General features: G+C 35.5%; 1 protein-coding gene across 2 annotated transcripts; it reads left to right on the top strand.

Moving 5' to 3' along the window:
• The first annotated feature begins 1,997 nt into the window (after positions 1–1,997).
• On the top strand, positions 1,998–24,717 carry LOC125675837 (cell death abnormality protein 1-like). 2 transcript variants are annotated; one of them, XM_056158824.1, is made up of 5 exons: positions 1,998–2,146; positions 21,739–21,794; positions 22,089–22,238; positions 23,846–23,961; positions 24,123–24,717. In XM_056158824.1, the coding sequence occupies exons 1-5, from the start codon at positions 2,022–2,024 to the stop codon at positions 24,162–24,164; spliced, it is 489 nt and encodes a 162-aa protein (XP_056014799.1). In that variant the 5' UTR covers positions 1,998–2,021; the 3' UTR covers positions 24,165–24,717. The 2 variants fall into 2 exon arrangements, with proteins under 2 accessions (XP_056014799.1, XP_056014798.1); XM_056158823.1 differs by having other exon boundaries at positions 23,846–24,717.
• The last annotated feature ends 2,287 nt before the right edge of the window (positions 24,718–27,004 follow it).

Raw genomic sequence — 27,004 nt, 5'->3', positions numbered from 1 at the left:
GGGTTAGAATATCTCACCAGTACCTCTTGCTTGTCGTAGGAGACGACTCAATGGGGGGGGGGGGGCGATCCTTCGGATGAGACCGCAAAAATTCAGGCCCCACAAGTGCGGCACGATGAAGAACACTCCCTGCTCAAAAGTCGCAAGCGCTGAAAGTAGGCCTAAATTTCGCATCCCTTCAACGGCAATAGTGATGTCTCCACATGAGTGAAAAATTCTCGAGAGGGACGTTAAGTAACATAGCACCAATCAATCAATCCACTTCATTATTGGTCAAATATATTGAAAATGGTTGAAACCCCTACCCTAATCTAGATATATTCTTGCTGTTATGCCAAGACACTTTATATGATAGGTTGGGCAAGTTTGTCCTGGTAATTACAACCAAATATTTTCAGAACTCAGATATCTTGAAAACGTTTCAGACCCCCTCACCTAAACCATATATTATTTTGTACTGCTTAATAGGTTGGACAAGTGCCATGAGGTTTTTTCCTACCCCTATTTAAGTGATCAATACATCTTTGATATTATTAAAGATATTTATGGGCCTCTTGTTGTAGAAAAATATTGTTTTGGTCCGTAATTGGTCACGATGATAAAATGGAAAAGTCCGAAACCGTAATGCACATCTACAGAACCCCAATAATGATTTGAATTAGAATGAACAGTGTAAGAGGAGTGTAAAAGGAGTTTGAGGAAGAATATAGTGTGACAGGCGGACGTACTAATCGGGACAATAACAATATATCGGAACTTTCTTTAGGGTTTGATTATAATATTTTATTACAATGTTGTGTTATCGCTCCAATAACAGGGGAACTACATGTACATGTACATTGCGTGTCATCTTTGTTCACGTTCCCCTTCGTTTCCCCACGTTTGGATAACAATTTCCGTTTGATACCACTACGTATATATTCTAATGGTTTTTTTTTTATTGAAAACAAACTTTTCATTCCTAATAATTTCCGAAAAAAATGCACTAGTTTTGGAAACCAAATTTTTATCCCATTATTCTAACACAAATCGCAAAAATGAAAATGAAATCGGAAATGTTAGATTGTTTTAGGAAAAGGTTTATTTTTTGCGTATTTTGATTATCAAATTGATAATCTCTATTCATGTGTAATTTTAAGACCTCAAAATTTATGAGAATATGAAACGTTCTTCTAATGAAAATGAAGTGAGTCCATATCTATACACTTATAGAAACTTCATATGGTACTTAATTAAAAACATGTTTTCTTAATAAATGGCAGTCTGCTTTTATTTGTATAAAGTTTGTCAAAAACGTATAGTGTTCAATTTAATCGAGTTTTCCACCAGAAGATGTACTATTTGATTAAGTCACATTTTGCTTATTTGTAGGGTAGGTGTACCTTTTATAATCCAACATACGAAACATATCAAAGTATGGGGAATCTTAAAGAGAAACTCTTCTGTTACACATGCAGGTCAATCTTAATGTTAATTCAATGAATATATAACTGCATCATCAGTATGGTGTTTGTAGTGTTTGTCTGTATGAATATATCCTAAATAGATCATTTTGTTCCCTTAATTTCCATTTATTCATTTCATTTCTGTTTTGGATTCTTAGAAATATCACTGTCATTCAGCATAGTTGTACATATATTTTAGTTGTTTATTCAAAGAGTAACAAACAGTCACTCTTCTGACATTTAGGCGTCTGCTAGAATCAAACTTTGTAGGAAGTGAACATTTCATCACAAATATCTTTTAATATATTAACATATCGTAGTTATCGAAGGAGGAAGTTCTAAAAGTCAAGCCCTTATCATAAAACGTTCAGATTATTTATGCATTTCTTTGATGTAATAATTCCATTCACGTAGTCGCATTACTAATAATATGCGTAAGGTACTTTGAATTTGTTTCGAGTTTGCTTTGAATTAATCTAGTGAGAGAATTATCCTATGAATAGAATGCATATATAATTGTTTCCTGCTAATAAATTCAAATTATGTGATGTGCAAGTGCAACATTCATTCAGACGAATGCAGACGATGAAAATGTGTAACATGATGCTGAAAACAAGGACCAACCATTTTCAATTGATAAGTTTAACAATGTTCATTATTGTCAAAGTGAATTGTCAAAAGGGACCATGTACAGACAATTCGTAAGTAGTGAGTTTTATCCTAAAACTATCAACTTATCATTGCATAAAACAAATTTAAGGATTGCATATACTTGCAGAAATAAGATAATGTTCATTTGACGTGACTTTCCTTGTCAGTGTGTCTTTTATTTTTCTAACCACTATAGCGAAATATTTTAGTCATTTTCATGAGTATAATGCAACCTCTAATTCAAAATCCGTTATATTGTCAAATTAACATACTTTCCCCAAGAGCATGACTAATCAGTAACAATATGATATGATAACTGTATGAAAGGTGAAGATAACGAACAGTGATCAATTTTATAACTCCTACAAGCAATACAAAATAGATAATTGGGCAAACAAGGACCTTTCGACACACAAGAGGTGGGATCAGGTGCCTAGGATGATTAAGCATACACTGTCGACCGGTCATATATATGTATATAATTCTTAAAGTGATATATGGCCGTTGGTTGGGTGATTGTATATTGTTTAACGTCCCGCTCGAGTACTTTGCACTCATATCGAGACGTCACCATTGTCGGTGAAAGGCTTCAAAATTTATGTCTATTCTAGGCGCTTACGGTCTCTCAGCATGAAGGGATCCTTATCATGTCACATACTGTGACACGGGATCTCTCTTTTAGAGGTCTTACCACAATCAGAGGATACTGAGAACCTATTCTATCACAGCTTAGTAGGCTAGTCTGAGCAAGTCCGATAGCCGCCAAAATTCGTCCCTTTTATCCCCCCGTCATGCCGAATGTCAGCTGTATGCGGAATATTTAAAACGGAATGGAACTGTTTGTAAGTGTTGAAGGGTGAAAATGACACGAGGTGACTCTAGCCCTGTATACACATATGTAAGTCAATGATGATGTAGATTAATTTTGGTTTCAAAGCTTAACTTTTTTTGCTTAGCGTATCACGTTTCATACAAACAGGAAATAAGTCTACCACTTTCAATCATTTTCTAATTTATTATTTCCTTTCATATATATATATATATATATATATATATATATATATATATATATTCATATATATATATATATGAAAGTTGAAAATACCGAACAGTTATGAATCACATAATTTATATAAGCTACATGTATATAAAATAGAGAGTTGGGAAAACACGGACCCATGAATATACATGTTTTTATTCTTCATCTTCTTTCAACTATAGTTGATATAGTTGAAAATGAGGACCTCAAATCACTTATTCTAAAAGGTATGAAATACAGAGAACCTCGGTCTTTAATTGGCGACAGAACTTCATCTCTATTATGAATTCTTTCGAAGAGTATGCCTGACGATGGGCTAAATATGAAAAAGAAGAACTTGATACATTGTCAGAATGGGTTAAAAGCATAAGTGGGATATTGAAATTCCGCATTAGACATGAAAGTACGTACCATCTATCCTTCTCTGTTTAGTAAACCAAAAGTGATAAAAGAATTAGATAGGTTATATGAGGAATATGTTTTGGTTTCAGTTGACAAAGCTAGTAAAACATTGTCTTTGTAAGGCTCATTATTACAACTGTATTCTAAACGAACTTGTCATTAATTCCACTTTTGGTACTCAAGCTTATACTCCAACTGCCCGTTCAAAAGATGAAATTCTTCAAAACCATGCTTCAGTTTTAGACATATTTAATATACCATTCAATGGGTTGAATGGATATAAGTTACCGTACCTATACTACATTCCTAAACTACATAAAAACTCTTACAATCAAAGATACTTTGCTGGATCCAGTAAGTGCTCTACCAAGCCCCTATCTTTGCTCCTCGCGAAAATATTAACAGCTGTGAAGAAGAAACTTCAAATTTACTGTGCGACTACATATGTCAGAAGTGGTGTTAATCAAATGTGGATTCTAAAAAATTCTAAAGAACTTTTAGTAAACTTGAAATCACAGAATTTTCCCCAAATCAATAGCATTAAAACCTATGACTTTTCAACACTATACACGGACATTATTCACGATAAATCAAATACTAGACTTTTTGACATCATAGACAGTTGTTCCTTCTTGAACAAAAACGGAAAACGGAAATATTCATATCAAGTGATCAGTCATTCAAAAACTTACTTTGTTAAACGCCACTCTGATTCCACGCACAAGTACTCTGAAGTTGAAATAAAAAATATGTTAGAGTTCTTCATTGACAATATCTTCGTGGTGTTTGGTGATCAGGTCTTCCAACAGTCTGTTGGAATTGAAATGGGCACGAATTGTGCTCCTTTGTTAGCTGACCTGTTTCTATATTCATATGAAGCAGAATTTATTCAAAAACTTTTACGTGAGAAGAAAATATATCTCACTGTGGCCTTCAATTTGACAGTTAGATATATCGATAACGTTTTATCTATTAACATTAATAACATTCATTCATATGTCGATTTGATATATCCCTGTGAGCTCGAAAAAAGGACACCACAGAGTTGTCCACTTCTGCTTCATACTTAGATATTTTATTGATCAGGATATAGGGCTCACGGCGGGTGTGACCGGTCAACAGGGGACGCTTACTCGATTGAAGTCAGCATTTCGCTAACTCCATTGTCGTTATATCGATCTAGTTCGTCAAAACAACCTATCATTGGGTCCAATGCTGTCTGACGTGGTTCATACCGATTGTTAAGCCCTACTTGGCACACTGATTTTGACTGCGGATAACTCCGTTTACCTCATTCGGATACAGGGCTCACGGCGGGTGTTACCGGTCAACAGGGGATGCTTACTCCTCCTAGGCACCTGATCCCACCTCTGGTGTCTCCAGGGGTCCGTGTTTGCTCAACTATCTATTTTGTATTGCTTATATTATAGGAGTTATGATATTGATCACCGTTCGTTATCTTCACCTTGCATATACCAGAGATGGGATCATGTGCCTAGGAACAGTATATATATACTTGACCAAATTTCTAACTCCCCAAGTTAATAATTTCTAAATTTTACAAACCTTTGCATTTATGCAATTTGTAATTTATAATATCGTCTGCTAACTAAAATGCTGACCTTTTAAGCACAAAGATTTCAAGAACGCGTTCGTAGCTACTGGACCGTAGCGGGTTTTGTTGAAATTGAAAATCTCGTGCTCGATTGGTTTTACTGGTTTACTTTTGAAAATTCTTTGTTTTCTTGTTCTCAATACACTCATTTGTATTTGAAAAACACAAAATTACGAAAGTCAAATGCGGCGCATGTCGACAGAGGAACGCGCAAGAGCAGTTCAATGGAACCGGAAGTGTAGCGGATCTACGCCGACGGCCCAAACGGCGTGTAACAACCCCTCAACAGGATCGCTACATAAGAGTGACCCATTTACGTGACAGACATTTGACAGCTCGAGCAACAGCAAGGCGCACATTGGGAACACATGGAAGACCCCTCAGTGATCAAACTGTGAGAAACAGACTTAGGGAAAGGGGATTGCGGGCAAGAAGACCTTATGTAGGGTTGGTATTGTCTGCAAGACATAGGCAACTTCGATTAGCGTGGGCAAGACGCCATCTGAGGTATACGCGCGCGGACTGGGGACAAGTTCTTTTCACAGATGAGTCCAGATTCAATCTAAGGCGATCAGATGGACGGTCCCGCGTCTACCGCAGAATTGGCGAACGATATATTGACGCATGTGTAAGGGAGCGAGGTCAGTTTGGAGGTGGTTCTGTCATGGTGTGGGCGGGAATATCGTTTCACACAAAAACACCAATGATCCCGATCCACCAGAACCTGAATGCAGCAAGGTACCAAAACCTTGTCCTACAGTCAGTGGCAATTCCGCACATCCAAGCAAATCGCGGAATGGTCCTTACGCAGGATAATGCCACCCCACACACGGCAACAACCACCCAACAGATGCTGCAGGGTCACAATATCCGCGTAATTGACTGGCCCCCTTGCAGTCCAGACCTCAATCCTATTGAACATGTATGGGGCGAGGTAGACAGGCGAGTAAGACAGCTTCCCCAGCCGCAGAATCTGGCAGAACTTGAGAGAAATCTTACTAACACTTGGAATAACATTCCACAAAGGTTTTTACACAATTACGTGACCTCAATGGGAAGCAGGTGCCAGGCAGTTATTCGAGCGAATGGGGGACACACACAGTATTGATTGTTGAGAATTTCAAAATTTAGGGTACTGTTAAGTTTTCATGTTTTTAATTGAATATTTAAATAAATGAACATTGAAAAAAAATTGACTTCTTTTGAAGATGTTATACTTTATACCAATCAAAACCTATGTCAAAATAATAGAAAATAAAACCAGTGGATGACAAAACTTAGATGGGGAGTTAGAAATTTTGTCTAGTATATATATATATATATATATATATATATATGTGTGTGTGTGTGTGTGTGTGTGTGTGTGTGTGTGTGTGTGTGTGTGTGTGTGTGTGTGTGTGTGTGTGTGTGTGTTGTAAGCCCTGTCAATTGAACCAGTGAATAAGAAGGCACACGTGTAAATCAACACGGGGTCGGCCAAAGGAACACGGAAATGGTGGTGTTCAGTTGGATTTTTATAAAAATCAGCATAAAATCATTAAATAGGTCATCTACCATCAAAATCCTGAAGTGTTTACTTAACAGGATTTATGAGATGTGTGTAACAGGTGTGTAAAGATTTAGCACTCGTCCATCTTTTTTCCTTGCGAGCATGGCTTACACACTTTCGAAGTGCGCATGCTCTGTTTTAAATGACGTCATTTGTGATATCATCATAATGGAGTTTTCCAGGGAAAGAAGTTGGCCCATCTGAGGTAAGTAAACACGGTTGAAAGAATTTTTTTGCATATTATCAATGGGTTTTTTATTACATAGACTGATTAAATGGTGTTTCATACCGATCGTGTTATGTACAAGCGACAGAGTACCCGAGTTACTGAAAATTTCGATGATAAAAGTGATAAATCTGCGTGAACTGTTTGGTTTTTTTTTTCTTTTTGAAATATAATCTTTGCAGTTAATGTACTCTGTATACTAAGAATTCATATTGATTTTGGATAGAATTTCACAAAAAGAAATGCGCCAGGTCCTTAGGAATCAACCCCCCTACCCCACCCCCACACGGCACATTTTTTGGATGATTGGAACGTATACCCCTTTACATCTGTCTCCCTACTTTGAAGTTTTTTCCAACGCCATGACATAAATAATAAATAGATAAATAAATAAAAATGCAAAAATAAAAAAGAAAGATGTATATGTATTCGGATTGGCATGTTCCACTTTGTCCGGGTTGAAATCCCTGAGGATGCAAATGTACATTACGCCGCACTGCTTGCAGTACATGGTACAGGCGTACCGCATAGGTATGTAACTACTAAGACTATAAACCAAACAGAATATGATATGTAAAACTATTACTCTGAATGCATTTTACTTGTTTACAATGTAGCCTGTCGGGCTGTGGTGTCACACGCGTGGTTTACACGTGCACTTTAGGTGGCAGTGGAGGAAATTCGAACGATGTATGGATTATTGTCTCCTGGTAACTTTGGCAGTTACCTTTTGCTTTCAATCTACTTTTTAAGAATAATTCAACCCTCGCTAATCATTTCCAAGCTGCATTTCGATCTTGGAAGAATGATCTTCAGCTACAATACAAAATTAAGGGATGATGTTGTGTACTGAGTTTTTCTTGATTGTTTACATCTGTGATTGTTTATGTGATGTATAAACTGATCAAGCTGTACAGTGTCATGACATATAGTGGCATAGCTTCCATTTATATGCTTGCGCATCATTTTGTCAGAAGAAGAAATTTCTAAAATTAAGATTTTTAACATGTATATGATTATATGTGTTTGTTTGATTTTAGTATAATACCTGTAGAGAATATTTCAGTAATATGAAGTGCGACACATTTAGACGCATGCATGTGGTGTTTGAAGGTCTCATCTGAAAGACCAGCAACTTTCTCTTTTGAATGCTAAATATGACGATGGAGCATTCACCTCACTACCTACATTTACACCCTAAATAAAGTACATTAGCATGGCTCGAAACCATGATTTCTTCATCATGAAGCAAATGCTCTGTTACCACTGAGCTACCAATTTTTTAACATGAATTCATAGCTAAAAATTTTTAAAATTTATAACTAATTTTTTGGTTAATTCCATAAATATTATTCCTCTCTCTAGACACAATTCTGGGTAACCCCCTGCCTTTGGGGATATAAGCACATCATTTCTTTCAGAATGGGACAATGTCAGGAGAGCTTTTGTTATTTGTTATACTCTTAGTGTTGATGGCATCTATGAACAACAGGATAATGTTTTTAGATTATTATTTCTGATATCATGTTTGTAAATTGTTTATGAGGGGTTGTTACAGTTTGTGGACAAAAGGACACACTTATTAAAAATTCAAAGTTATGATAAGTAAAAAATATAGGAGATGTGTAACAAGATTGTGGATTTGAACATTTTAATTTTAATTAATTTTTATAAGTATTGATTTCAGATACATGTATGACATTGCATGCTTGATCGGGGAGGGGGGCTACAGTTAGATAATATTCTGGTCAGCACATTCGATAAACTACAGTTGTACATGGAACTCATTAAATCACTTCTTTTTCTTTCAGTGGTCTTCAACTTTTAATCTCCAAGAAGGAAATGTAATTAAAAGATGAATAAAGTATCCCTCAGAATACCAGAAGAAAGGTTGTGTTGAGAAAAACAGCCCTTCCTCAGAACTAGATGATAGCCCTTGTTACTTTATGCTGAATATGACACAGTATAGAAGATCTGATCATGAAGAAGTTACACCATTGATACACTTGCCAACTGCCAAAACTACTTTCTGATAGTATGACGAGATTAGAAGATATCATGGTGTAGTCATGACACAAACTGCAAATCAAAGATTGTCTTCCCCAGAGGATGAACAGAGTGCTTCACATGGATAACATTTCCTTTTCGAGTTTTGAAATTAGTAAGTATACAAAATATTTTAGGCCACATAGTCATAAAATTATTTTTTAGATTTCCATCCTTGCTTGGAAAAAAATGGGGCAGGTGGTGTATTTTTTATTTTTCAGAATATATATTGCCCGTTCATTATACTCGCATGTTGCTGTAGAGTGTAGATTACTTCATATTTTTTTTTACATTGTTTTCTTTGGACAGAAAATTTTCATACAGCAATATTATAATTGTTTTTAAGTGATTTTGAAGTACATTTTCATGTAACACTGAAGTTGAACATTCTTTTGCGCTTTTTTTAATACTAGTAATTTTTAGCTCAGCTGAGCTGAAAGTTTAAATGAGCTTTTCCAATCCCCTGTTGTCCGTCTGTCTGTAAACTTTCACATTTCTGACTTCTTAAGAACCACTGGGCCAATTTCAACCAAACTTGACAAAAAGCATCCTTTGTGAAGGGCTTTCAAGTTTGTTCAAATAAAGGGCCACACCCCCTTTCAAAGGGAAGATATAATTACAAAATTGCAAAAATAGGGTTGGGTCATTTAAAAATTTTTTCCTAAAGAACCACTGGGCCAGAAGAGCTGAAATTAAAATGAAAGCTTCCTGACATAGTGTAGATTGAAGTTTGTTCAAATCATGACCCCCATAGGTAGGATGGGGCCACAATAGGGGATCAAATATTTTACATACATGTACAAATATAAAGGGAAAATCTTTAAAAATCATCTTCTCAGGAAACACTGGGCTAGGAAAGTACAAATTTACATAAAAACTTCCTGACATAGTGCAGATTCAGGTTTGTTAAAATCATGACCCCCTGGGGTAGAATGGGGCCATAAAAATCTTCTTCTCAAGAACCATTAGGCCAGAGCAGTTTACATAATTTACATGAAAGCTTCCTGACATACAGCTCTGTAGTGCAGATTCAAGTTTGTAAAAATAAAATTTCGAAAAGGTGTCGCTGTGTTTGGTGTAATTTTTGTTCATTCTGCACAAACTTGTTCACTCAGCTTGACACAGCCTAGGTGTTCATATGTAAATTTTTTATTTTTCGTAACTTAAAATGTCGTGTAGCAATGGTGACCAGATCAAATTTTCCTTCCAATGTTATAAGAGGACTAGACATGGGTATCATTTTGCATACAATTTAAAGTATGTTTTTGCATATACACATTTTTCTAATGCCTGTACACATTGAATTATTAAACACCAGGCACGTCCTCCTATCCCCTTTACAAGCTATGTTTGTGTGGGGTTTTTTGGAGTTAGATTTTAGGTAGGAGAAATCATGGCCCCGTGAGTAGGTTGGGCCACAATATTTAAATAGGGATCAAAGTTTTAGAAGCGAATATGTAGAACAAATCTTTAGATATGGGCCAAGGTGAATCAGGTGAGCGATGTGGCCCATGGGCCTCTTGTTTGAATATGCAGTTTATGCAGGATCAGGATATGCCATTGCCGTATCTGCTAATTAATGAGTCATAATTACCATCATTGTACCACAAAGCAACAGTCACTGTACTGTAGTTCTTTTGCTTTACATTATTCAATTCAGTTTGCCATCATCTTCTTCTAGTCTAAGACACGCACACTCAAGAATAAAAGTTCCAAACACAGAATTGGGAAATGGCATGGTATCGCATACTTTCACATTCAATAGCATCTCCATTAATCAATTTTAACAAGGCATACATGTGCAGTCACTTGACCAAATGCATATCACACTGCAACAGTCCTTCACAACTACCACATCTTTGGGTACCCTTATAATAGAAACAGGTCAAATATAACCACAACATGCCAAAATGTTAGGGTCAGTCATTGAAATGCTCTAAATGTTTGATATACAAGCCAAATATTTGTTCTCAACTTCTTTTTAAAAAAAAAAGGTAGAATAAAAAACAATGGGGTGGATAATTTTGAGAGGGGTGGGCGTGGATGATAATCTGTAAATATGAAATTCTATGTGGCCTTAAGTACAGTAAATATGAAAGCAGATCTTAGTATTTAACAATTTTGTTGATCCATAATTTATTTACAGATTTTATATGATCTTATTTTGTATAATTAAAATCTTAGATGATATATGTAGAATAATTATATCATTTAGCAAAATGTAATGATTTGTAAACTATAGATACATATACATGTAGTAAATTTGTGTAACAATTAATACATTCAACCCAAAAATGAATTTTCATATTTTAATTGATTTTTAGCTCACCTGAACCAAAGGTTCAAGTGAGCTTTTCTGATCACATTTTGTCTGTCGTCTGTCTGTCTGTCCGTCTGTAAACTTTTCACATTTTCGACTTCTTCTCCAGAACCACTGGGCCAATTTCAACCAAACTTGGCCAAAAGCATCCTTGGGTGAAGGGCTTTCAAGTTTGTTCAAATGAAGGGCCATGTCCCTTTCAAAGGGGAGATAATCACAAAAATAGGGTGGGGTCATTTAAAAATCTTCTTCTCAAGAACCACTGTGCCAGAAGAGCTGAAATTTACCTGAAAGCTTCCTGACATATTGCAGATTCAAGTTTGTTCAAATCATGGCCCCCGGTTTTACATGGGGAAAACTTTAAAAATCTTCTTCTCAAGGACCACTAAGCCAGAAAAGCTGAGGCCAAAAATAAACATTGATTTGTTTGATGTACTCCGACCGACCAATCAAATTTGCTCCTACCCGACCATTTTTTCCAGCAATTTAAAACTTTTGGGGGGGGGGGGGTCCCTTGAAAAATAGAAAATTCTCCTTATTCTAAAAGAAAATATTACAAATTTTCATGACGTTAAAAAAAAACAAAAAAAAAAAAAAAAACCCTACCTACCGACCCACCTTGAAAAATGTGAGTCAGAGTACATCAAACAAAAATATTTTTAATGATGGCCTGAGATTTACATGAAAGCTTCCTGACATAATGCAGATTCAAGTTTGTTCAAATCATGGGCCCCGGGGGTTGGATGGGGCCACAATAGGGGATCAAAGTTTTACATACAAATATATATGAAAAATCTTTAAACATCTTCTTCTCAAGAACCACTGAGCCAGAAAAACTGATTTTTACATGAAAACTTTCTGACATAGTGCAGATTCAAGTTTGTTCAAATCATGGCCCCCGGGGGTAGGATGGGGCCACAATTGGGGGGGGACCCCATCAGTAAGCACGCCCCCTACTTCCGGTGTAATGGCAGTAACTGCAAAAATGACGGTCATTGTGTACAATACTTCATTATCATTTAATGTTGTTCACATTCTTCTGACCCAGGGATTGAATATTTTCCTACAATTTACAGTGGATCAAAGAGAATTGTTTTATAGTTTTCTTCTTCTTTATGCATATATGACCCAGTATGTCTCTGCAGAGCACAGATCTACATCTGGCATTTTCTAATTACTTATTAATGTTCACTATTTTTAGCGATCAATTAAGTTTTTTAAAATTAGTTTTTCAATCAAAATTAGCATAAATATAAATCTATAGCTAACCAGGGGTATGATGCATGTGACCCAAATTTGTCATTATGCAGGGGCCTATATCTATTCTACGAAGTATATTTGATGCGCATTAAAGTTTGAAAATTTTAATTCAAAATATGCATTAAAACCACTGTTTGAACAAGGCGTAAGTATCATTTTAAAGTTACATATGTACGTAAGTATCTTTGCTAGATATGATGTTCAAAAAGATTAATCAGTTTTTTTAATTACTGATTAGATCACCTGAGTGGGTATAAGGATTGATAAACTAAGATTTTGAATTTTTAAAAAAGCTAACAGACAGATGAAAGAGCTTGATAAATACCATAATACAGTCCATCATAACATGGGTGCATGAAAATCAGGTTCTAGAGCAGATATTAATATATTGGGTAGAACATTGATGATACGTCTTATCTGGTATATGTAAGTTGTAACACCCTCTTCATTAATACTGTGCATTTTGACAAAATAGTATATGAAGTCCAGTGGTTCCATTGAATTTGAACATATGTTGAATAAATATATAGTTAGTAGTGGTAGGGAACAGGTATTGCTTGAATGTGTCTACTAGATTTCTTGTTAAATAACCTTCACTTTAATTTCAGTCAAACATAATTTTGCATCAAAGAGAAAAAGTGGCTTTGACATAACCTAGAAAATACAATATTCATTAAAAAGAGCATGGCACCAGGATAGCTAGATGCCCATATTCCCAGCAAAATGAGCCAGTCCTAAAGAGAGTCCACTAGAGATGAAATAAAACGCAATAATTCCAATGTTATTTATTACAAGTGTTTTGATTGGACAAAAATAAAGCTGAACAAGAGTTTACACATCAATAAATCCGAAAACGCGATGTATTCATACACGCCTGAAAACAAATAACATAGTGCGGGGAAACTAACTAAGCCTCCAACTGAAATACAGTCAAAATATTGCTGCAGTACTGTAATCATGTCTCCCCTCTTTCAGGGGAGACATATTGTTTTTGTACTTTCTGTCCGTCTGCCACAAAATCTTGTGAACACTTCTCCTATATGGCTTATCGGATAGACTTTAAACTTTGTACAATGCTTCATTGCCATTTGTAGATGTGTATATTGGTGGGACAGAAGGATCCAATTATTTTCCTAAAAGTTAATAGTAGATCTTAGAGGGGTGGAGGATGTAAAATACCTTGTCAACACTTCTCCTCCTATATGGCTTATTGGATAGATTTGAAACTTTGTACAATGCTTCATTGCCATTTGTAGATGTGCATATTGTCGGGACAGGAGGGTCCAATTATTTTTCTAAAAGTTAATAGTAGATCTAAGAGGTGTGGAGGATGTTAAAATAGCTTGTGAATACTTCTCCTATACGGCTTATCCGATAGACTTGAAATTTTGTAGAATACTTCAATGCCATTTGCGATGTGCATATTACAGGGACAGATCAAAGATCCAAATGTTGTCCCTAATATAGTGGATTGTAGGGGTGGAGGGTGTAAAATAGTTTGTGAACCCTTCTCCTATGTGGCTTAATTATTGGAGTTCATAATGTCTATGTTCCTGCTCATGCTTTATCTTCCATACCATGCAGTACATTAAGGGGTTGGAGGTTTCATTTGGAGCACTTCCAATTTGGGGAGCTGGGGATACATTTGTTTTTCATAAAAACAATCTGAAGTTATGATATATTTGTCATAAAATGTTTATGATATCTGTATCACTTTGAATCTTTAAAAATGATAATTGATGTGTGAATTAATATTTACAGCTGATCATTTGATAAACACTTACTTCGTAGAAATAGAAATTATGATTTTTATCTAATTGTACATTTCTTGCTACCTTTTACGAAGACATTTTACTAATCACTTCTCTAAATATTTTTGCAGATTTGTCAGAATGTTATGCATCATGATCAACAGAAAAGAACTTCACAGGTAGACCAAAGCTGACATGGGATGAAATCCTAAAATGAGACCTAGAGTTTAGAGGATTGGATAGGATCAATCCACTGGGTCGCCAAGTGTGGAAGTACAAACTTCAACCTCGACAGGACAGCCAGGCCTCACCCTTGCAAAAATATTAATTTGGCCTGGATAGTCAAAATGAGTGATGATGATGATATCAAGGTCTGACACTGTAAGCTCAGTAAGGGTAGATGCTGGCAATGGAGCTGTTAAGCAATACAACAAATAGGTTTAACATTGAACATGTTTATATACTTTTTTAGCTCACCTGAGCCCAAGGCTCAAATGAGCTTTTCTGATCACCTTTGCCTGTCGTCTGTCTCTCTGTAAACTTTTCACATTTTCATTTTCTTCTCCAGAGTGAACCACTGGGCCAGTTTCAATCAAACTTGGTATGCATTATCAATAGATAAAGGGTATGCAAAATAGGATGGGGTCATTTAAAAAACCTTTTCAAGAACCACTGGACCAGGAAAGTTGAATTCACATAAAAGGTTCCTGTTTTGTGCAAATCATGGTATCCGGGGGTAGGGTGAGGTCACAATGGAGGATCAAAGTTTTACATTCATATATAGTACATATTCAAGTTTGTTAAAGGTCATGGCTCACAGGGGTAGAGTGGGGTCACAATAGGGGATCTAAGTTTTATATGTGACATATATACAAGGAAAATCTTTTAAAATCTTCTCCTAAAAAACTAGATGCAGAACTAAACCCAAAATCGTAGCTCTTTGAGAAGATATTGGGGCAAGTCAGAGCGCTAGAGCTTCAGATGAGCCCCTTATTAAAAATCTTCAATTTACGGCACAGAAAAAAAGTGCATGGTTAAGTCCCTCTATCACTGCATTCCTGCATCGCTGTCTCATGAATTTAATATTAAATAATTCCTAACATATTTTCCCACTATACTTGTTTCCAAGCATACTTTCAAATATTCCTTAAACCCACATATAACCTAAAAACTCACAGCTTCAAGTGATTTTCTTTGTTGATGTAGCCATGTTAGGTATACGTAGCCAGTCAATTTGAACCCCAGTTCATTTCCATACTCGTACTCATTTTGAAACATAATGTCTGTGTGAACTAATATCCCCACAAATATTTTTAGTGAAATATTTTGGATGAAATCATCCCAGTTGGGTTAAATACTTATTATTCAAAAACTGTAGGTTTGAATATTGAACTAATCTCACAGCTTTCTTAAGTTTGGTCCCCATCCACTACAGTCTGTTTTTACGCTTAACTATTGAAATGGAGTGTAAGGGATCAGACTAGGCTTTAATAGCATTATCAATTTTCAAAAGCTTTAGAAAAATTATACAATTTTAGGTCACTTAAGTAAACTCAGATGACATATTGCTATTGGTCTGCTTCCGTTAAAGTCCGTCGATGTTAACAATTGAATATTTTTAACTAAATTCTATAACTGAAAGGTGAAGATAACGAACAGCGATCAATCTACGATTCGAATAACATAATTCTTTTCAAATTTAGTATGAAGCACACAAATTTACATTAAACCTTTCTGACATAGTGCATATTCAAGTTTGTTAAAATCATTTCCCGGGAGGTATGGTGTGGTAACAATAGGGGATCAAAGTTTTATATGCTGATATATTTAAAGGAAAAATCTTTAAAGATATCTCTTGAACTATTTAAGCTAGAGCTTTCATATCTTGTATATACAATTTTTATGGCAAAACAAATCTGACCTATTCAGTGTGTCCTGAACTACATTGTGATTAAGGTAAAACTTATATGGTACCAATTTTGATGCACCAGATGCGCATTTCGACAAATAATGTCTCTTCAGTGGTTGGCGTGGGTTCGAATCCTGCTTGCACCGGTAAGTGAGAAAGTTTCCCAGTTTACTCTCGGAAGGTCAGTGGTCTCTTCCCAGGTACATTGTATCTGGGTTCTCTCTTCCACCAATAAAAACTGGGCACCACCAGATAACTGAAAAATTGTTGAGTGTGGCGGAAAACAGCTAAAACAATCAATCATATTATGTTCTTTGACCTTGTGACCCTGAACTCTGAGTTTGACCTACTTTTAAAAAAGTATAACTTATTAAGTATATCCAGGACTATTTTAGATAGGGCTTTCATGTATTGTATATAGATTACTTATGGCAAAGTCTTTCATATCATACCAAGACCTATGACTTCATACCTTGGTCTTATCCAGAACAGCAATATCATGCTTGTCATATCTTTGTGTTATATGATTTCATTTTAGTAATGTTGTGTTCTTTAGAGGTAGGTTTGGGTCACATTATTCATGAGAATAAAGATTGATAAAATAGCATTTAAAAATCAAAACATCAGGGCCAAGGTGACTCAGGTGAGCGATGTGGCCCCTGGGCCTCTTGTTGATTTTGATATTTGTACAGATATCATTTGTATGAGAAATGGAACTCTTTTTTTTTTCTTTTACAAATACATGTATTATCATATGGATCCATCTGTGTTGATTATTTAATCAAAGGACTACATTCAATGTATTAAATGCAAATTTATTGATATGTCTGTGGTTGAATTACTCATGTATGTATACATTTTTTTGGCACATGCAATTACATATATAATGTATATATATATATATATATATACTATATGACTGAGAATAAAAGACCTGCTGTTTTCATTGCTACCATGAAACATTAAAATATTAGAATAATTCAAATATCTTAATGAATTCTGTAATATATGAATTTGATATTTGTATACAATTGCCTCACTGGTGTTCAATGTGAACTTTGGTTTATCATTTCAGTTTGCTCTTTATATCAAATCAAAATTTAAGACAAATAAGGAATTATTTCCGAAATTGATTAATATGGTACATTGTAGTAAAATAATCAAAAGTTTATTCATATGAGATAGCTAAAGTCCACATGGATAACCAGTGACTGATTCTTAATTGTCAACATTTTCACCAAACAGTTTAGAAATTACCCCGGTACATACTATTGGGGGATTATAAAATTCCTTGAAAAGTGACATATTTTTAAATATCACCTTTTCAAGGAGAAAAATCCCTTTAAGTATATGAATCCTATGAAGAAATTAAAAGAGGTGGCTATAGGTATATGCGACCCACCTGATCTTTATTTTTCTGCAACATATTCAAGTGTGTTTTTATCACTTGTATGGTGAGATTCATTTGTGGCAAGAGCTGTTATAATGTCTCGAGTCAGAAAGCTCCAGAATCCACTAGGAATAGTTTTAGATCTATGGAGCGCCAAATTAACAAACTCAAATATTTGAAGATATCTTTAATTATTTGAAGATATTATCAATTCATTTCATGCACGCAACATTGCAATCAAAGATCTCTTCAAATAATTAATATCTTCAATTCTGCATTATATATATATTGCGAGCATGAATTGAATTATTGATATCATTATTTATTCTGCTGAATTGATGCACGCAATAATTTAATTGTTGCTCTCCTCAAATGAATTATAATTTAATGATACCAACAATAGAATTAATGCATGCTACAATTCAATTGAAGAGAGCAATAATTCATTAATGCTAACATCACTTAATGTGCACAATAATTGAATTATTGCTCTCTTCTATTGAATTAATGATATCATTAATTAAATTGATGCGTGGAATAATTATTTTAGAGAGATTATCTAATTGAGAAATAATATTCAATTCAAGATATCCACAATTGAATGATTTCCTTAATTGAATTGTTGCTCTTTTAAAAAAAAAATGATGCGCGCATTAATTGCTTATGAAATAGCCTTGTATGTATAATTAAAAAGATCCTCCATTGAATTAAAAGAGATAATCAAGTCATTCATACAGAGCTCTAAATTAATTTTTGAAAGCAATATTTCCACCACATGGATGTGCGCATCAATTGAATTAATGAGAGCGATAGTTGATTTGATGCGCGTATATTATTGGACTTCAATTTGAGCTTATGTAAAACATTAATAAGATTTTAAAAATCAACCTGGTGAATTCATGTCAAAAGTCAACAAAAAACTTAAAGTGATACAAAAAATGTATATAATTATGAATACTTGTTTTAGATCCTTTAGGCACTGCATTACAGAATTTTGATTTTATTTATCATACTTTTTGGTCGAATTATTACAGAGTCTGGCCCGTACAGCATTCATTGGCAAACGAGGGAGTCTATAATCATAGAAGTATATATATATATATATATATATATATATATATATATATATATATATAATAATGATGATTATCATAAGTTATTATTACATTAAAAGTCATCATTATGGACACTACTACCCCTCCCCCCGACCGGTCGCGGTAGCTCAATGGTAGAGCGTTCGCTTCGTAACCGGGAGGTCGTGAGTTCAAGCATCGTTCATGCGTCAAACCTAAGACGTTGAAATTGGTAGTGTTAATTGCTCCTTCGCCAAACGCTCGACATTTAGAAGTGAGAATCACGGATCTTTTGGATGTGACCTTATAAACGTATATCCCTTGTCGTACATGTAGTAGGTGTTTGCACGATATTTCAAAGAACCCTCACTGCTACGACCCTGAACCCTATGGATACATTAGATAGGTCTAAATTCGTGGTATTCCGCTTAAAGCTGGTTACGTCTCAATATGAATAAAATATTCTCGACGGGACGTAAAATATATAATCAATCATCCAATCAATACTACCCCCCCCCCTTTTTTTATTTTCTTGCGGCGATCATTTCAACGAAATGTGTGGATTCCCTGTCTATCCCATCCCAATTTCGATTTATATCATCGCTTCACGCTTTTTTGTAAGCTTTAGAGATTTGGCCTTATTTATTTAGCGTGGTGAGAATGATTGTTTGGATGTTTCAGAGTGTTTGATTGCCCGTGTGTATCAGAGTGTTTAACTAGCTGCGTGTATCAATGTATTTAATTGGCCATGTGCGTCAGAGTGTTCAATTACACGTGTGTGTCAGAGTGTTCATTTGCCCGTGTGTGCCAGAGTGTTCAATTGCCTGTGTGTAAAGGAAAGTGTTCAATTGACCGTGTGTAAAGAAAAGTGTTCAATTGCCTGTGTGTAAAGGAAAGTGTTCAATTGCCTGTGTGTAAAGGAAAGTGTTCAATTGCCCTTGTGTAAAGGAAAGTGTTCAATTGCCCGTGTGTAAAGGAAAGTGTTCAATTGCCCGTGTGTAAAGGAAAGTGTTCAATTGCCCGTGTGTAAAGGAAAGTGTTCAGTTGACCGTGTGTAAAGGAAAGTGTTCACTTGATAAGCAAAAATTCAAGGAGTGAATAAAACGATATTTCACAAATTTCGACCGCAGCAATGTCTTCTATGTTGTTTTTAGTACCAAATAGTAAATTTTCGTACTAAAATACCAATAACTGTAGAAGTGTTCAGTTGCAGGTGGGAAGTTAAGGTGTTCATTTGACACGCGTTACACGTATGTGTGTGTGTGTGTGTGTGTGTGTACGAGGTTTTATTCACGACTTGCTAAACCGAATATCCTAGCAGTTTGTGGTCAGTGCTCTAAACCGCTCGACCATCTACGCAAGACAAATAAAACTTACTTCCAATGCACATAGCGCACACTGCGCTCAAAGTTTTTGTAGATCATAATATTCTTCATAATCTTCCAGCAAAATGATAGTATTCAAAAAGTACCTGTCATACTGTTTGCATATGATTAATATTTTGTTCGGATAAATGGTTTCATCAATTCCTCACAAGAATTTACTAAATCAATACTAGAGACACAAAGATCATAATAATCGCGTTATATACATCGTTTTCCTCATACAAATATATCCCCCATAATGTTCTTATGTAATAGCTGTAAGACTATTCTGCGCTAAAACAAAGGTGGATATCAGTGTTATTTTGATAAGATTTCCATCAGATGTTTACCCGTTTTGGTTTTTAGAAGAAAAATACATTCATTAGTTCTATGTTATGTCCTAGACAGGTTCCTACGACATCTCCGAGTCGCATACTTTGCGACCAATTTTTCTTGTAAGTACATGTACCTATTTAAGTGATCACATCAATTGTTCGAGTTAGCACATTATTAATCTATAACGACCAACTAAATTAAGCTACGCTCTATTCAGGGAAGTCCCATCAAGTTGGTATAAATTTAGCTGCATACCCGGAGCTCTCTGGCATATTGTGACATATCAGAGTGCTACATATCCACCCTTTATAAATGGCACCAAACAAATCCGCATTGTTGAAGCCTTATATCGTTGTATCAAACATTTAATAAGAACGAATTCTAAAGATATTTTCCCACTATCCTTGTAACCTGATACACCTTCCAACTTTCATTAAAGTCCCATGCGACCTGAAAACTCACGGATTCTGTTGATTCTGTTTGTTAACGTAGTCACAATATTCAACGAAAGTTAAGTGATATGGGCCCATGCCATATGATGAAAGGATTTCAGGGGAGTGACATTCTAGTAACATCCAATAAAGATCAATGTAAAGACAAGAAAACATGACAATTTAACCTTTGTGGATATTTCTGCTTTTAGATACCAAAACAAAACGAATCGTACATTTAAAAGATTTCGTAAATTTTATTGTCGTTAAAATGATCTAGTTTGCTAATGAACTTGCCACTGGGTCAGACGTTGTCTGACGTGTTCCTTGAAAACTGTTAGCATGTTTTTACATGGTGATTTTAACTTCAGGTTACTCCGTTTACTTGATCAAGATATAGGGCTCACAGTAGCTGTGACCGGTCGGCATGAGGTCCTTACTACTCCTAGGCACCTGGTCCCACCTCTGGTGTGTTCAGGGATCCGTGCTTGCTCAAGTTTTGATTTGGTACTCTTTGTAGGATTGATTGAATTAATTGTATATTTTTGCTACCCCCTCGAGAATCTTTCACTCATATGGAGACGTCATCATTGTCTTTGAATGACTGCAAAAATTTAGGCCTATGCTCCGCGCTTGTGGCCATTGAGCAGCGAAAAGGTGTTTAATCTGCCACACCTGCTGTGACATGGGACTTCAGGTTTTGCGATCCTATCCGAAGGACCGCCGATTTAGTTCCCTCTTACGATACTGATACTTGCGGCGCTGATGACCTCTTCTAACCCGTACATCACGGGATCTAGAAGCTATGGCATTGATAAATATTCGTCATTGTCACTTTTCTGTACTCTTAAAAAGGTATCGTAAAATATAGAGATTTAATGACGTTTTATTTTCTACTAGACTAAACAAGATAACATTTGATATTTTGCAGAATAACTGGATGTTGTGCTGGTACGGCGTGGGATATTTCCTTAGGAAAATGTGTCGGTAAAATCCTATATTTTCATCAAATTTGTTACAGTTACCAAATATTGAAATGCTGTTTTGCATGACAGCCCATTTGAATTCAACTTTGATTGTTTGTCTCGTTAGTCGCAAAACATGACATGCCCCTATCTTATCAGTGGTAAGTGTGATAACATTTTAGCGTCCGTGTTTGCCCAACTATCTATTTTGTATTGCTTGTAGGAGTTATGAGATTGATCACTGTTCGTTATCTTCACCTTGCATTTACGATATATTGACGATGATATTATAATAGAATATATTGTTCAAATTCAGAATGCAGGCCAGGCTATGTTGGTTTTCAGTGTGACACTCTTTGTCCGTATCCTTATCACGGAAAGCTCTGTTCAAGTACGTGCAATTGCTCTAAATATGAATGTGATCCGTCTGTAGGATGTGTAGATGATACCACTGGACAAAATACTTGTAAGTATTTATTCTCATTAGAATTCAAAGAAATAATGTTGCAAGACTTGCAAAATATCTTTCATCTCATTTCAACTGGCTGTGGTAACTCGGTGGCCAAAACGTCAACTTCGTGACTGGGATGTAAAGGGTTTGAGCCTTGTTTCAAAGTAGGCCGCGTAAAACATTGGAAGTGACTGCTCCTTTGTAAAACGCTTTGTATTTAGAAATGAGAGTCATGTGTCTTTTTGGATACAACCTTAAAGTGGAGGTTCCATGTCACAGCAGGCGTTGGAACATTAACGATCCTTCATTATTATGGCCTTGGATGTCACGCATAGTTAAAATTTCTTATACTTCACCTACTCTTGGTGACATCTTGATATGGGTGAAACAAATATGGAACATAAAACAGTGAACGAAAACAACATTTATCTAATCTAATCTAATTAGATATTTTGTGTAAGATTTTGGATGTTTAGGATTTTCATACACGGTCATTTGGATTTAGGGAAGCCAATAAATGAATATTCCAATGTAGTAATCAGTCATACAAAAAATTACTTTGTTAAACGTTACTCTGATTCCACGCACAAGTAATCTGAAGGTGAATAAAAAAAATATGCTGGAGTTCCCCATTGACATTATCTTCGTGGTCTTTGGTGATCAGGTCTTCCAGTATGTTGGAATCTCTATGAGCACGACTTGTGATCCTTTCTTAGTTGACCTATGAAGCAGAATTTATTCAAAAACTTCTACGTGAGAAGAAAAAATATCTTGCCATGGCTTTCAATTCAACATTTAGATATATCGACGGTGTGCTATCTATTACCAATAATAATTTTCATTCATGTGTTGATTCAATATATCCCAGTTAACTCGAAATAAAAGACATTACAGGTTCATTCACTTCTGCTTCACAATTATATATTCTATTGAAAGCAGATATTAACAGTAAACTAACAATTCATCTTTATGACAAACGGGATTATTTCAACTTCTCCATCGTAAACTTCCGATATTTATGTAGCAATATTCAATGATCACCTGCATATGGTGTTTACATCCCTCAACTGATTCGATACGCAAAAGCTGGTTCTGCGTATGGTCAGTTGTTAAATCGAAGCAGGCTATTGAAAAACAAGTTGATGGTGCAGGGGTTCCCACAGTCTCGTTTAAAATCAGCATTTTGCAAATTCTATTGTCGTTACAACGATCTAGTGTACCAATACAACCTATCAATGGGTCAAATGATGTCTGACGTGTTTCATGCCGACTGTGAGGCCGTTCTAATTTTGACTGTGGATAACTCCGTTTAACTGATCAAGATATAGGGCTCACGGCGGGTGTGACCGGTCGACAGGGGATGCTTACTCCTCCTAGGCATCTGATCCCACCTTTGGTATATCCAGGACCCCATGTTTGCCCAACTCTATATTTTGTATTGCTTATAGGAGTTATGAGATTGATCACTGTTCGTTATCTTCGCCTTTCATGACGTCTGTATTTCATATCCTAGGTTCAAATTTCAGTTTCCTTTAAAGAGATAGCTGATTCTAATAAATAGAAGCAACATTAGCTTTGATATTGTATATCTGTTTTCAATTAACCACTGCAAATTTCTGCAGATTCAATCCAAAGCTCTACGTTCGACTTCTCTAGCAGACCTGCCAAACGTCTCAATAGCAGTGCTTGTGGTTTTTCGATTCCAACTTATGGCATAATCATCATAGTGTTGTGTTTGGTAAGTGTGGTATTTCTCACTGCTTTTATAACTTTCATCGTTACAAAGTTAACTTCTACAAACGCTAAGAAGAAAAATGTAACCACTGAATATCAGGGCGTTCAGAAAACACAAAATTCTGAGAATTCCTATGACAAAATTGAAGTTCCCAACGTTTTCAGAGGAGTGTCAAATGTTCACATAATATACGAACAATCAAATAAGATGTACAGCATTAATCTTGATCAGAAACTATCCGATAAAGAGAACATTGCAACTGGGCAAGGAAATCCTGAATATGACGACTGCGTAAATGTTGAATCAGGAAAAACAACAGGAGCTATGAACACAGTAGGAGATAATGGTTCTGATAACAAGTTGTACGAATCCCCATTTTCGTCAGAGACTATTGATTTCTGTGACTGATATAGTGTTTATTCTCTTCAAACTAAAATAGTGGTAGTGCTTTGTTTTGAACTTAGAGCATGTATATCTTTACTGGAAAAATGAGTGAACAGAATGACTGAATAATTAAGAATGATAACATAGAACATATAATTCAAGATTTTGTTGTGTTTGGTGTGTTTATTTTGTTGTTTTAAATTTTAAATACTTGACTAAAAAGTCAGATTGCACAAGATTGTCATCTCTTCTAAATGTACATATATTTGTTCAATTGTTTTCAATATATCAATCATTGTTTTAAATTTGTTGTAGGTTATTTATTACTGCATGTATGTATCATGCATTTCAAGTTTAATATTAAATATTTTAATTCTTATTGCATCCTTGTCTCTGATTGGTCAAATTTCAATTGAGGAACGCAGGTTATTTTTGTATAACCTGGTTTGGTATGGGGACACACCCCCTTGACAACCACAAGCCGGGACTATGTTTTTCTCTCCATAAATTTACATCGCAGCACTGTTTTTAGCCTTCTATGGAATAGAAAGTCAACGTGTACAATACACATACCGTTTTCTCGTTGTCAATTAGCATCTACTTGTACACTAATCACTGTTGTAAATCATCTTTCTCTGTATGATGATCGAATAATTTTAAAATAGATTAAAACAAAGATATTATATTCAAATTAATGATTTACCAAGTAAGAATTGTCCTGTTTATTTTCAAATAAATTTCTCACTGGGGAAAGGGGGTGTTACATTGCTGATCCACCATTCAACAAAGCAAAAAAAAAAAATCATACGTCACATTTTACCACATGACGTCAGTCACATTGACATGTGGATCGCGATTTGTCACTTACTGACATATTTTCTTGTGTTGAATTTACTATTAGTGACAACTTTGCATGCAAGGGTAAGTTTTCATGTAGAAGAAATTTTTACAGAGTTAAAAGTCGCAAATTATTGCATTTTCTGATATTTTAAGACTTACTTTGGGTAGATCTAGGCCTAAACAATGCAATTTCCCGTATTTTCTCAATCTGACGGAGATGAACGACTTCAAAGTCGATCTCTAAAGGGCAGCGAAATAAGCATTCCATGCATAGTCTACACATATTTTCTGTCATGACAGACTTCACCTTCGATGCAATAACTTAATAAATAGTCTAGGCTCTGTTGAACTAAGACAAATTGACAACGAGTTAAGATGGCGACTTTCTATAGCTACATGTAGACGCTTCGTCGTTGTTGCTAAGTGAAGCATTGCGCGGCTCAGTTCCCTTGTATTTTTCCGAGTTTATGTACATTTTGATAAACGAGGGTTAGTATCTTTGTCTCCTGCATTAAATTATAAGGAATGACTTTAATTCTGGGGCAAGTTATACGAGTATAACCTGGCTTGGGTCAGTTTACGGGGTTTTTTTTAAATCCGCTTGCCCCAGAATTAAAGTCATTCCTTACACCATGCAAAACACCAGTGATCAGCGCTTGACTATTTGTACATACACATAATTCATAAAACACTATTGAAAACAATGATTGTTGACTTATATTCACTTTGCTCATGCAATATGCCAGATAATGGTTGAACATCAAGATCTTTGAAATTAGTGTTTTCTGTGCACTATCATTCGAATTGTGTTCTACTTCTTCTACTTATGAGCAATTACTTGGTATTAGCGTTCATAGTTTGGCCCCTCGTTCAAGCTATTTGAAATGCTTATGTAACTTCCCATGCATTAATTGTCTTAAATTGGGAAAGGGGATTTAACATACGTGTATACTCACGATGCATAATATCGCAATTAATGTTGTTGCAGTCTATATGCACTTTCGTCATTGCATGCTACTTTAAATCACATTAAAATTGTGATATTTTTCACGATCAAGCTATGGTAAATATAATTTTATCGAGCAATGCGTTAAAATACAATCAGACATCCGTGAAAGCGTTCTTTAGATGAACGAACGTTTTCGAGTATGGAATAAAAAGAGATTATTCGACACTTGATTTTATGTTCACTGTTAAATATCCCAATTAAATTCTCGAACGGAAGGGTAAACAATGTGCAATTAATCAATCATGATTAGATAGCCATGCCTAACGACTATCGACAACAAATATTGATCAGTATATTGGCTTTTTGTATGAAAGGTGAAGATAACGAATAGTGATCAATGTCATAACTCCTACAAAAAATACAACATAAGGAAATGGGCAAAGACGGATCCCTTGACATACCAGAGATGGAATCAGGTGTCTAGGAGGAGTTAGCATTCCCTGTCGACCGTATACATCTACGGTCAGACATATGTCTTTGGCCTGTGCACGATGCACAAGGTTGTAGTAGTGTGGGTTCTTTATCATGCCATAAGTTTTATCTTGATTACATATTACTCCGTTTATCTGATTAAGAAATAAGGCTCACGACGGGTGTGACCGGTCGGCAGAGTGCTTACTCCTCTTCGGCATCTGATCCCACCTCTGGTATATCCATGGATCCGTGTTTGCCCAAATCTCTATTTTGTATTCCTTAAAGGAGTTATGGATTAATCAATGTTCGCTATTTTCCTTTTTCTTTATTATGAATAATGTTGAAGATGATGTCCGGGAGGACTAAATACGAAGACCTTCAAACTCTGTCAGAGTGGAT

This window comes from Ostrea edulis, chromosome 3 (assembly GCF_947568905.1).
Source record: "Ostrea edulis chromosome 3, xbOstEdul1.1, whole genome shotgun sequence".
NCBI lineage: Eukaryota > Metazoa > Mollusca > Bivalvia > Ostreida > Ostreidae > Ostrea > Ostrea edulis.
The sequence above is the reverse complement of the archived record's forward strand: the minus strand, read 5'-3'. Positions and strand labels throughout refer to the sequence as shown.

What these genes read in the sequence shown, in the direction of transcription:
- LOC125675837 (XM_056158823.1), top strand. Translation starts at nt 2,022, where the DNA reads ATGCAGACGATGAAAATGTGTAACATGATGCTGAAAACAAGGACCAAC. An exon ending in GGACCATGTACAGACAATTC is followed by an intron (nt 2,147 to 21,738) that starts GTAAGTAGTGAG and finishes GATATTTTGCAG; the next exon opens with AATAACTGGATGTTGTGCTG. An exon ending in TACCACTGGACAAAATACTT is followed by an intron (nt 22,239 to 23,845) that starts GTAAGTATTTAT and finishes AAATTTCTGCAG; the next exon opens with ATTCAATCCAAAGCTCTACG.